Below are 13,321 nucleotides of genomic sequence, written 5' to 3' on the forward strand. Positions count from 1 at the left end.
TCATGTTGAGACTATTGGTATATTTAGAAACTTTTGGTTCATGTTTAATAGCTGTTAGTAGAACATGTCATTATTTCGGTATGTATTAGGCTTACCTAGTTTTAAAGACTAGGTTCCATCACGACTAGTGAAGGGTTCCTACAAAATAAAAAAATAAGTTGGTCTAAATAAGGGCCACACGTTCATTCCCTTAGTGTTAACACTAAATATAGATGTCACTCAAGTTCACTCGTGTATACACTCAAGGTCGTAGGCATTCAAGACCGTCACTCAAATATTCTCACCACTCAAGCCTTTACCGCTCTATGGTATTTGCCTAAGTTACTTTCGAACTCCACAAGAGTATTCAATAAGTAGCCCTTCCACTTCGAGGTCGGAGTGGAATATATGTTGGCACGAAAGAAAGACACAATAAAAGCAAACAAACAAGAGTAAAACACTTCACAACAAAACAAAAAGATAATTAGTACAAAATAATGACACAAAGCTCAAAAACTAGTTAATCACGATAGGAACAAGCTACTAAGTGTTAACTAGCGTATGAAGGTTAACGGAATTGAAATGGAATGAAAAGACACAAGTTCCGACCCAAAAACCAACTCAAAACCTTCAAAAACTTCTGTTGAGAAATTGTTGCTGCTCACTCCACGACGGTGAACGTGGCCACGATTCACTCCATATTAGGAAATGTCTCCACGATTTGAAAACGGCTCAATGTTTCGTGTTGAGTCAAGTTGCAATCGTGGAGACGAAATTGAATCGGCTCCACGATCTTGGATATTCTCCAATCAATAGCAAATGTTCAAATTCTGTCCAACTCCACGAACGGGTCCGATCTATACAATAATTTTTTTTTGAATTTTCGTTTTTTGGGTAATTTTCAAATAAAATCAAATGTTTAGCTAGTATAGGTAGAAACAAACACCAAGCTCTGATACCCAATGATACGGAACTAAAAGTGGAAGACAAGAAATTAATGATAAATGATAGAATTTAAGAATAGACCTAACAGAGTAGTAATTGAAACACAATAGATAAAGATCAATCACCCAACAATTACATAACAAAGCTAACCTAAACTATAGGAATACCTTCAAGTGGAAGTATGATTCCACTTGAAGAACACACCTTGAATAAAATTGTCATCAACAATGGCAAACCACCATTACACCTCTCAAAAGAGTATTTATCATTCATCAAAATTAGTCCCCTTAAAATCAAAGAATTAAGGGCTATTTATACTAGATTGGGTACTTGATTACAAATGATCCAAATAGCCCTAAGCCAATTCTAAGGAACTAAGTGTAGTCACTTATTACAAGTATAGCCTCCAATTACATATAGTCTTCAATTGATGGCAAATTACACATATAGCCTCCAATTGTGAAAGTAGTCATCAATTGACATCCAAAGCACATATTGGCTATCTTGGGTCATATCACCATCCCACTAAAATATTAATTATGTAAAAGGTGCCAATCATTCCTTGTCTGGATAAAGAAATCCATAATCTTTATCTATTTTCAGTCAATAATTTGCTAAAATAAAAAACCAATATCGATCCAACAAAGACAATAATATCTGAACTACAGTCTACTTTGTAGATAACAAATGAATAATTCTTGTGGACACATTATCCTGCGATAAATAGACAACTCAGAAAGTTAGTTTAGAGAAAAAAAGTAGTGTAAAATCGGTGATACCATTTGTTGTATTAAATATTAGAATGTAACGTGAGGATGACAAGGAAGCAATCTGGCTGGCTGGTATAGATCCACATATGGATGACAATGATATGCCTTCACCTAATTATAGCCGCGCTAATGGTTTCCTTTCCAAATCCATGTGCTCCACTAGTCAAATTTTCATAGGATATGCCAAATTTTACTAGCACACAGACAAAACCTCCTAGCTGTGGCAGTTACCCTCTTTTTAAACTTTAAATTAATTAGCTCTGTTTAAACAAGCTTTCCAAACAAAGTTATAATCAATCATATGTGTCTCAATCCCAGAATATCTAGAAACAAGTTCTATTAGTTCACTTGTATCTCTTATTGTCGGTTCGAACCATGTATCCATATAAAAAGTACTTATAAGAGAATATATATATATATATATATATATATATATATATATATATAATAGAACTTGTTTTTAGACGAGATTAAAAAAATATGATGATTTGTGAACTAATGGAACTTGTTTGGAAAAATAAAATAAAAATAGCACTAGATGGTTTAGGTTATTAGGTACTTTGCTGAGTTGTGGTGTGGATTACACCCTTCAAGTATATCTTTGGCCTCTCTGTTTGGTGCTCAAGAATTAAAAACCTTCTAAGTTTCTCATTTCCTTACCAAGAAAAGCATAAAAAAAAAATGTCAACAATGGCTTTGCAGAGTTCTGGTTTCCTCACAAATTCTTGCTCTAAAATGGGAAGTCTCTCCAGACATCTGAGGATATCTGCTTCCTGGACAATGTCAGTAAGTCCATCCATTTCCTGAAAATTCCATCGCATTTATTTTATTATACATAAGAAAGTAAAGATCAATCTCTTATTAATTAATTAGTTTAAGCAGGTCATTGGATCAAAATTCCTCAGGCATAGGGAGGAAAGAACTATCAACAGAATTCCATGGATATCCGGTTCTGCAGTCTCAGTCAGAGGCAAGTTACAGATCAAATCTCCATTTTGATAGAATGCAGCTGCCAGATGAAGAAGTGTTAGACCAGGAAAACAGGCTCGAATTTGGTCAGTTCATGGCACGTGAAGCCATGCTTGATGAAGAATATTGGGTTAGTTTCATTTTTCTTTATTGAATGCATGTTCAGCTTCAGTTAATGGTTATGCTGCAGTCAAAGCTGTATGTGTTTTTGACAGACAGCAGCATGGCTGAGAGCAGAGTCTCATTGGGAAGACCGCCAAAATGATCGGTATGTACCCTATTCCAAGATGAAGTATAAGTTCTCATATATTCAAACTCTTAGAGTTCAAGAAAACTAGAAACTAGGCATATATATCGATCATTCTACAACCCATGCTCCCGGAAAACTGATATAAATCAATCAACTTTGCCTCATGAACTTGCTAATTGAGATACGAATTCTCTATATCCATTTTTGTAGGATCCATCATATCGTGACTATTTTTATGTTGAGACTGGCTATATTATGCAATCAATCACACTCCTACTTTATTTAAATTTGAGACAGGCTATGCATAACTCGGAAAGGCAAGAGTTAAAAACTGATAAAAGATCTTGCTGCATCAAAATTACACATAAAATAATTTGGTTGAAATAAAAAAGAAATATACCAGCAACACATTGATAATCACCTACGGATTCAATAAATCAATCAGTATGAAGATAGTCGATCCAAAGAGTAGCAGGTTTAAAGGTTTCCCATTTATAAGAAGCAAGGAGTGCATGAGTGACTAAAATCAACTTTCTCTGATAATGCAGATACATCAATAACTATAAAAGGAAATATGCGGAGCAGGTAAACGTTGGCTATTTTACCAATTATCCACGAAAAGCGCATGCATAGTGCATAAAGTCTTCTAGTCCCATTATGCAGGAGTTTAATGCTCTGAAAAGGATATGTAAAGCAAAAATTGGGCAGAGATGTACCTGCATTGTTACGGTATAAGTTCTGGAAATTTTCTTCGCTGCACGTTGTTTTTCCAAAAGTATTCTTCATTCTTGCAAGTTGCAAGACAAGCTTTATATATACTTCTTCCACTTCATTAGTTTAGAAAAAAACAAAACGCAATATCTGCTATATATATCATCAGAGAATTTTAATAACTCTATTCTGTTGACATCAACAGGTGAGGAATGAAGAAAAGAACATCAGACATACAGTACTTAAGAGTGTTGTTGGGACTCTAGATTTGATGATTGGGCACTTGTCACATGGAGAGGATTTTCCTGGGGTATTCGATCTGGTGTACCTTAAATAAAAAGAAAGCGGTAATCTTTTATTTCAAATATTTGAGAGTCTTTTCTTCCACAGGAAAGGGTGAATGCCCAAGTTTTCTGCAACATTGAAAGAAGATCCTCCAACAGATATGGTTATATTGCAAATTTATGTGTTGCAAAATCTGCTCGAAGGCAGGGTATTGCAAGAAACATGTTACATTATGCTATTAGATCGGCGAAAGCAAATGGTAAGGAATTAGGATGTACCAGTTCCATAATTGCTTGAATCACCAAAACACCTAAATATAATCTGCTGTTTGTCTGACAGGTGCAGAAAAGGTGTTCGTGCATGTACATACAGACAACGGACCTGCACAAAACCTGTATCAAAAGGTTGGCTTTGAGGTAATCTAAACCAGAAAAATCAGTTATAACTTAAGTCACTCTTCTGGTTTTCTTATACATGATGAAGCCCAAAATTCCATTTATGCTTGTCTTGTACCAGGTTGTTGAAGCGGCAAATCTTAAACTCTCCGAAGAGCAACCTCACTTGCTTTTACTCGCAGCATGAAACACATTCAATGCAAGTCAACTTCTTTGTTACTTTTTACCTTCTTTTTTTCTGACATACTTGGGGGGCATATCCTGCACATCTTATTAGCTCCCAGCATGCAAAAAATTCACATATATTTAGTAATGTAAGCTTCAATTGTGATTAAATAAATCATTCATGTACTGCTTATGAGGCACAAAATTTGAGAGGAAGAACTAATCAATAAGTTTCCAATGATATATATGCCTGACGAAGAAAAAGGAAAAATATCCATCATGTCTTGTTTGACTTTCTGAAATTGATATTTTTCGCGAGCACGTAGGTTGGGGGCTTAAATGGAACAGTTGATCAGTATTATATTTATCAGCTGAAGATTACCATAAATTCTGCAAGCACCTAGTAAAGCTCCTCAAAACATTCACATCAGGTTAAATTCGCAGTTGGGCAGCTCCTCCTTGAACATCAACCATACAAGCACATTGCTCAACTCACGCAATCAATTACTCCTTTGTCATGTTTTCTAACTGCTTCCTTCTTTCCTCTATATATAAGATCTGACTGCTGATCACAATCAGTCAAACCAGCTGAATGTGAAGCTATTAGTTTAATTTCTTTGTTGTTCCATCATTGCGAAGAGTTCAAGAACATCTGCCCCATGCCCATGAGAGCACAAGTTCCAGTAGTCAATGTCCAGGATACGACATATTCCTGAAGCAACCTGTCAAAAACATCCCTTGCTAGTTCTATACTCCTATACTTAAGATACATACGATAAGTCTGTATGCGGAGGTGGAGGTCGAGCCAGGATTTGAAGTTTATGGATTTTGAACATGCCATGGAACTGATAGCTCATTTTGGGTTACTCGATTCGCAATTAAATATTTATACACATTTAATGTATTTATAATACAAATACAAGATCTAAGCAAAAACTACTAGGTTCATCCGAAACCGTAGCTAATAGTCTAGCTCCCCTCCTGTCATCAGTATCAAGTACATGCGGACGAGTACGTGCCAAATAACAGCAAGTACCAATAAAATTAAACTCAACCCTTCTATAACATTCTATGAAATAAATTCTAGCTGCACCAGTTTCATTTTGCTCTTAAGCAGCAATAATAACGTTACATGAGACCAAATTATGCTCCTCCATCTGATAAAACCAGTACCTACAATATATTTATGTGTCCATGCTACCCATATAATGCATTCAAAATAAAAACGTTAAGAACATATGTGCATACAAAGTAATCCTAGAACGTTGTGCAAACACATCAGAGTCAAATCCATATGCTAGAATGGAATTATCTGCTTCTCTCTCAAAGCTGACAACACAGAGCAAAAACGAAGTATAAAGGGAATGTATTTATAAGAACTAGTAAAAGCCCGCACACAATGCATGGCTCTGCAAAATAAATAAGCTTGGTGCATGTTAGGATGTTGTCTCAGTATCCACTTGTAAAGACGAGTTTTAGCTTCCTCAGCTGCATCCTTACTTTTTAGTTAGTCGGCTGGCATGAAACAAGAAATTTGACATAATTACGAAATATATGGTGTATGCATTTGCACTGCCCAAATATATTTCCCTAACAAGAATATTCTGTCTAGTCATCATAGAGATCTTTTTTAACATTTAAGTTTTCTGGAAAAGAAGAATGTATACTAATTTGATTAGAAGGTTCCCCTAAATTAAAGGTACTTCGTTCAGATTAATATGTGAGTGCACAATGTATTGGGGAAAATTGTATTTTACATATAAGGTGACGTGTCAGTACACGTGGATTGGTCAAATGGTCAATGAATTGTAATTAGGCACAATTAAAGAGTTGTAAAACAAACACGAGCAAGGAAGGAGGAAGAGGCACGGGACATCAGATAGGTAGTACGATGCTCGTACCTACTTAAGTTATTTATATCCGGGCATCAGAAGGAATGAATCTGGTTATAAAAAGTGTGAAGATACATCATTTAATGGGTATTAAATGCTGAGTCCGTTAAGGAATATATATATTCAATGTAATGATTGTGTAACGTAGCATTTAATGTCTTTAATTATTCATAATAACCTCATTATGATTTGGGCATAACGTACAATCTCAAAAGTACTTATAAAAAGGACATATATGATCAGTTGTAGGGGACACGAAAGACTATTGAAATATACATTGATATCATTCATTTTTCTTGATTATTATATTGCAACTCAGAATTATTTCCTTCTATTCATTTCTTTGATTATCAGTAACCCGAGTTCTTCTAAATTCTAGCTTTGACTAAAATTCTATTTTTTGGTTAAATAAATTGGTTCCGTTACCGGGAATCTGATAATCTATTTCCTCTTTGCTTAACTTTCCTTGTTACATTAACTATGGCAAACAACAATGAAAATATTCAAGGAAATCAAGAAAATCAAACAAATCAACAACTTCAGGGAGATCTGCAGGATAATAACGCATTAGTTCCTTCTCCACAAGGTTCTCCACGACGGTCTCGTAAAGGCACTCCTGAGGGGTCTCATACAGATGGACAAGCCCAATTTGAAAATGTGGAGGCTATGGATGAAGCTTTACAAAAACTTATCACCACACAAGTCAATAAAGCTCTTCAAGCTTTTGTCAGTCAACTACCTGCTGCACCACCTACACCCACACCAAATAACAACACTCTAGAGAACCCTCGTTCCGGACTCGTTAATTCAGGTAGTGGTGGAACCCCCAACGAATCACGGAAGGGAGAACCTGGTAATTCTAATTTGCAGAATTTAGTACTAACATTGCAGAAACAGCTCAAAGAACAAAGTGACCGCATAGAGCAGATACCTGGGGTGCCGCCCGTGATCAAATGGGTAGGTATGGATAAGTATTCTCAACAGCCCTGGAAGCCAAGTGCTGCTCCTCTCCTAATTCCAAAGAAGTTCAAAATGCCTGATATACCAAAGTACGATGGAACAACAGACCCACGAGACCATGTTACTGCATTTACAACAGGTGTAAAGGGCAACGACCTGACTAAGCAGGAGATTGAATCAGTCTTAGTCAAAAAATTCGGTGAAACGCTCACTAAAGGAGTGTTAACATGGTATTCTCTTTTACCTAAAAAATCTATAAATTCTTTTGCTGAGCTTGCAGATTTTTTTAACAAAGCACATTCGAGAGCTCAAAAAATTGAAAAAAGAATGGAAGATATCTTCAAGATCAAGCAATGAGACTCAGAATTGCTTAGAGAATTCGTGGACAGATTCCAACGTGAAAGAATGACATTGCCATGTATACCTGACAACTGGGCAGCTATAGCCTTCACAAGCAACTTGAATGAGAACAGTTCAGAAGCTACGAGGCGACTCAAGGAAAGCCTCCGAGAATTTCCAGCAACAACATGGAATGACGTCTATAACAGATACAGTACAAAGATGAGGATTGAAGAAGATATTATTTTACGACATAAAAAAGAAGAAAAAGTAAGTTCAAGACGTGCAGAAAATGAAAAAAGATCCGGTAAAAATATTTACGATCCATACATGGGACCTGCAGGAAGAGACTCACGATCAAAGCAGGATAATCAAAGGTACGATCACAGATCAAGGAATAAAGAGTCAGGCTCGTCATCCAGATTTGGGAACGATCGAAACACACGCGAGCCAAGAGATGATGATAGAGGTCTGAAGGCAAGGTTTGGTGGTTACAATTTCAACGTAAGCACTTTTGAACTCGTAGCTGTTTTAAGGAGCATCGGAGATAAGGTACGGTGGCCAAAGGAAATGCGATCGAATCCAAACAGAAAAAACCCTGATCATTGGTGCGAATTTCATAACGACCACGAGCATAAAACAGCATATTGCAGGTTTCTGCAAGGTGAAGTTGATCATTTGCTAAAACAGGGGTATCTCACTGAGTTATTCAGTGAGAAAGGTAAACAAGCATACATGAAGAATAGGCAAGAGCCTTCAAAACCGCCTTCACCCAAGAGAACTGTCAAAGTTATAAGTGGGGGTGAAGATATCAACGATGTGTCGTATAAAAAGGTTTCAAAAGTAATAATACCTACGGGAAGCGGCCTCGACATGTCTTGGAAGGAGAAAATATTACATTCGATGATGCAGGTGCCGAGGGCCTATTAACTCCACATAACGACGCATTGGTAATATCTTTACTTGTACATGATACTAACGTGAAACGAGTTTTGATTGATCCAGGTAGTTCTGTGAACATTATTTTGATACGAGTATTGCGTGAGATGCAAGCTGAAGAAAAAGTAATACCAAAGGCACATACTCTATCTGGGTTTAATAATTCCAGCGTCATTACAAAAGGAGAGGTAACTCTCACCACATTTGCTGAAGGAGTCATCAAAGACACAAAGTTCCAGGTAGTAGACATGGAGATGGCTTACAATATGATTCTTGGGAGACCATGGATCCACGAGATGGACATTGTTCCTTCAACTTTGCATCAAGTTATTAAATTTCCAATGCCATGGGGAATCTGTCAAATCAGGGGAGATCAACAGACATCTAGGAACGTCAACTCCGTGGCAGACTCAAGCACGAAGGGTGAAGAAAAATAGCAATTACAGAATTCAGTTGAGGATAACATAGCGTCAACCTCAACTGAACGTGAACAAACAGATGTAGATTCAAGGCCCGATTCCATTCAAGAACCAGAGGAAAATGAAAACATCAAAACGACGATAGAAGAGTTGGAAGCTGTGGTTTTGTTTATACACTGGCCAGAAAGAAAAGTGTATATAGGAGCTAATCTTAGCCCGGGGGTGAAGCGTAAGTTAATTGAATTTTTAAAAGCTAACGCAAACTGTTTTGCTTGGTCCTACACTGACATGACAGGTCACCAGAGGTGATGACTCATAAACTAAATGAAGATCCTTCACATACCCTAGTCAATCAAAATAAAAGAAAGCAAGGAACTTTCAAGAATCAGGTGATTCAAGAAGAAGTCCAAAAATTGCTAAAAATTGGCTCTATTCGTGAGGTAAAGTATCCTAACTGGTTAGCCAACACTGTTGTAGTTCCAAAAAAGAATGGTAAGTGGTGGGTTTGTGTAGATTACACAGATCTTAATAAAGCCTGTCCTAAAGATTCTTTTCCACTGCCACACATAGATCAATTGATTGATGCAACTGCAGGTCATGAACTATTAAGTTTTTTAGATGCATATTCAGGGTATAATCAGATTAAAATGGACCCAGGAGACGAAGTAAAAAATTCCTTCATAACAGACAGGGGGACTTACTGTTATAAAGTAATGCCCTTTGGTCTAAAGAATGCAGGAGCAACGTATCAAAGGTTAGTTACCAAAATGTTTCAAGAGCATTTGGGAAAAACTATGGAGGTATATATAGATGATATGCTTGTTAAAACTCAGCATTCAGGAGATCGTATATCGCATCTATCTGAAACCTTTAAAATTTTGAGAAAATATAACATGAAATTAAATCCTGAAAAATGTGCATTTGGTGTGGCATCAGGTAAATTTTTAGGTTTTCTTGTTTCTAACCGTGGTATTGAGGGTGAATCCTGCACAGATTAAGGCCATTGAGGAAATCCCTGAAATACTTACGAGCAAAAAAGAAGTCAAAGATTAACAAGGAGGATTGCAGCCTTGGGAAGATTCATTTCTAAATCATCAGAAAAATATTTTCAATTCTTCTCAGCTCTTAAGAAGCAGGATCGTTTTAAATGGAACGAAGAGTGTCAGCAAGCACTCAAAAATTTGAAAGTGTACTTATCAAATCCACTGTTACTAGCAAAACCAAAGGATGGAGAAAGATTGCTCATTTACCTTGTTGTTTCAGAAGTAGCGGTAAGTGCGGTTTTGGTTCGAGAAGAACAAGGTAAACAATCCCCTATCTATTATGTCAGTAAATCTTTGTTAGATGCAGAAACGATGTATCCTCAATTGGAAAAGCTTGCACTCGCATTAATCATGGCATCTAGGAAATTAAGACCTTACTTTCAGTGTCATCCTATTGCTGTAGTAACCACCTATCCTTTACGTAATATATTGCATAAGCATGAATTATCAGGTAGGCTGGCTAAGTGGGCAATAGAGTTAAGTGAATATGAAATCACGTACCAACCTAGAACTGCTATAAAATCACAAGTGTTAGTTGATTTCGTGGCTGATTTTAGCCACAACATGCAATTAGAAGCACAAAAAGAATTATAGGTGCTCAATGGAGCTAATCCAGGAACTTGGACTTTATTCGCTGATGGTTCATCTAATGTAAAGGGAGCAGGTTTAGGGATTGTTTTGGTACCACTTACGGGTGAAACCATTCGACAGGCTATCAAATGTCATTCAATAACTAACAATGAGGCAGAGTATGGGGCTGTGATTGCAGGTTTAGAACTAGCACGAGAACTTGGCATAAATCAGATTATAATCAAGAGCGATTCGCAACTCGTGGTTAATCAAATGCTGGGGACTTATACAGCCAGGGAAGCAATGATGCAGCAATATTTAGAAAAGGTGCGGGAGCTAATAAGGCAATTTCAAACTTGGAAAGTTACACAAATACCAAGGGATGAAAATCTTGAAGCGGACGCTTTAGCTAATCTCGCATCTGCGGCTGACGCGGCAAGCAATGCAAATACCTCAGTTATTTATTTATTTCATTCAGTTCTCGATCCTGACAAGAATGAGGTAAATTTTAATAATTTAACTTGGGATTGGAGGAACGAGATTGTAGCTTTTTTGCAGTATGGAACCGTTCCTGATGATAAGAAAAAAGCCCATGCACTTCGCAAAAAGGTTGCTCGCTACTGTTTAAATCAAGGCAACTTATATCGTAAAATGTTCGGTGGCCCCTTAGCTAGATGCCTCGGTCCTTCTCAAACAGAATACGTGATGAGGGAAATACACGAGGGGCATTGTGGAAATCACGCTGGAGGAAGATCATTGGTAAGAATCTTAATCAGGGCAGGTTACTATTGGCCAAAAATGAAAGAAGAAGCGGAAAGTTTCGTGGCCAAATGTGATAAATGTCAAAGGTACGGTAACAACATGCATAGACCTGCGGAATTATTACATCCGGTCATAGCACCATGGCCATTCATGAAGTGGGGAATAGATATCGTGGGTCCATTACCACAAGCAAAAGGACAGGTAAATTTTTGCTCGTACTTACTGATTATTTTACTAAATGGGTAAAGGCAGGAGCCTTCAAACAGGTACGAGAAAAGGAAGTCAAAGATTTTATTTGGCGATACATCATATGCCGATTTGGCGTACCAAAGGAGATCGTATGTGACAATGGTCCTCAATTTATTGGAGCTCAAGTCACAGAATTTTTTCAAAGTTGGCAAATTAAAAGGATTATGTACACACCTTATCATCCCGTAGGTAATGGGCAAGCAGAATCTACAAACAAGGTTATTGTTAATAATTTAAAGAAGCGTTTGGAGGAATCAAAAGGAAATTGGCCAGAGGTGCTACCTGGTGTTTTTTGGGCATATCGCACAACAGCAAAAACGAGCATAGGAGAAACACCCTTTTCGTTAGTTTATGGAGCTGAGGCTTTGATTCCAGTTGAGATAGGAGAACCAAGCACACGATTCATGCAAGCGACACAAGAATCTAATGATGAAGAGATGCGGGTCAATTTGGATCTACTGGAAGGCAGGAGAGAAGCTGCATTAATAAGAATGGCAGCACAAAAACAAGTCNAAAAATCCTTGGTAGGGAGCGCCTATCTGGCGCGAATCCGGATTAGTCGGGCCCCAATGTGGATACCGGATACCGGGTGAGAAATTAAAAAAAAGAAATAATTTACAACATGTGACACATGATCGGACAGTGGACTCTCTCTATGATGGTTCTTTTTTGTGTATAGTTGTGATGACTCTTTTCACATAGGCACCTGGTTTTCTTTTTCAAGAAGTCAATTCACAATTATCTTTCGTCTTAAATTTCTCAAAATTCATCTTGATGCTTTAACTGGGAATTGATCGTCATATCGTGAGATATTAAATTTTCTAGTTTAACAATAACTTCATCATCTTTAAATTGAATATGTAGATCACCGTCAACCAATTTAAACAACCAGCGAATGCAACACATTGAATTAGCTATCATCAAACTAACACAAAGCATGAAGTTTTGCTTACATTGTATATGTGATGTACCTGAATGCATATGGCAATCGACAAAAAAAAAAAAATTCAAGACCTAATTACGTAGAAGAATAAGACAAAATTACATAATAATGCACTCCATAAGTTGACCTTGCATTATTTTAGCCCACTTACAAGTTTGCAAATGTGTAGCCAAATATCAATAAGCTTAGATCTGAATTTTTTTAGCCCACTTAGAGATGCCTTCCGATAAAACTTTTCAGAACTCCAAAGCATCCTGCACGATACAATCTGGGTGTGTGGGGAGGAAAAGGGCGGATTCAACAAACCCTTCCATACACAGGTCAAAAACATTTAATGGAGGTTATTAACATCCTGATAGCTTTCTCAGCTTACCTTCTTCACCTATTGAAATCTCCATTCTTAGCTAAGATATAAAGGTCATTGCCTCATCCTTAATATGTCTTTTCTTTCTCCAAGGCAAAAAAAATTCAACACTATCTTCCTTCACTGCTAGAAATACGATCCAAACTCAAAAGGGATACCCTGTCCAAATAAGGTCGTCCAACTTATACTAAGATTTGCATTAATCCAATAGCATTGCATTAAAGTCTATATGCTCATCCATATGGAAGCAATATGCTCATTCAGTGTCAAAGCACTCCTGAATAGAATAGCAATAATTATTGCAGAGAGCGGTTTCTCGCATCAGATTTTAACCAATAAGATAAAAGGAAATTACACATTATGGTCAGAAAG

At 37.0% G+C, this 13,321-nt stretch overlaps 1 protein-coding gene across 3 annotated transcripts; it reads left to right on the plus strand.

The window, feature by feature from the left end:
• LOC109225625 lies at positions 2,163-4,712 on the plus strand. 3 transcript variants are annotated; one of them, XM_019390360.1, is made up of 9 exons: positions 2,164-2,476; positions 2,577-2,793; positions 2,879-2,931; positions 3,462-3,498; positions 3,577-3,642; positions 3,830-3,934; positions 4,015-4,168; positions 4,249-4,325; positions 4,426-4,712. In XM_019390360.1, exons 1-9 carry the CDS (start codon positions 2,376-2,378, stop codon positions 4,489-4,491), a joined length of 876 nt encoding a protein of 291 aa, XP_019245905.1. In that variant the 5' UTR covers positions 2,164-2,375; the 3' UTR covers positions 4,492-4,712. The 3 variants fall into 3 exon arrangements, with proteins under 3 accessions (XP_019245906.1, XP_019245905.1, XP_019245907.1); XM_019390362.1 differs by having other exon boundaries at positions 2,165-2,480; XM_019390361.1 differs by lacking the exon at positions 3,577-3,642 and having other exon boundaries at positions 2,163-2,476.

The sequence above is a fragment of the Nicotiana attenuata genome, chromosome 5, assembly GCF_001879085.1.
Source record: "Nicotiana attenuata strain UT chromosome 5, NIATTr2, whole genome shotgun sequence".
Taxonomy (NCBI): domain Eukaryota; kingdom Viridiplantae; phylum Streptophyta; class Magnoliopsida; order Solanales; family Solanaceae; genus Nicotiana; species Nicotiana attenuata.

Coding starts and splice junctions, on each gene's coding strand:
- LOC109225625 (XM_019390360.1), top strand. CDS start 2,376: ATGTCAACAATGGCTTTGCAGAGTTCTGGTTTCCTCACAAATTCTTGC. Junction 2,477..2,576: donor ATATCTGCTTCCTGGACAAT/GTCAGTAAGTCC, acceptor TAGTTTAAGCAG/GTCATTGGATCAAAATTCCT. Junction 4,326..4,425: donor ATCAAAAGGTTGGCTTTGAG/GTAATCTAAACC, acceptor GTCTTGTACCAG/GTTGTTGAAGCGGCAAATCT.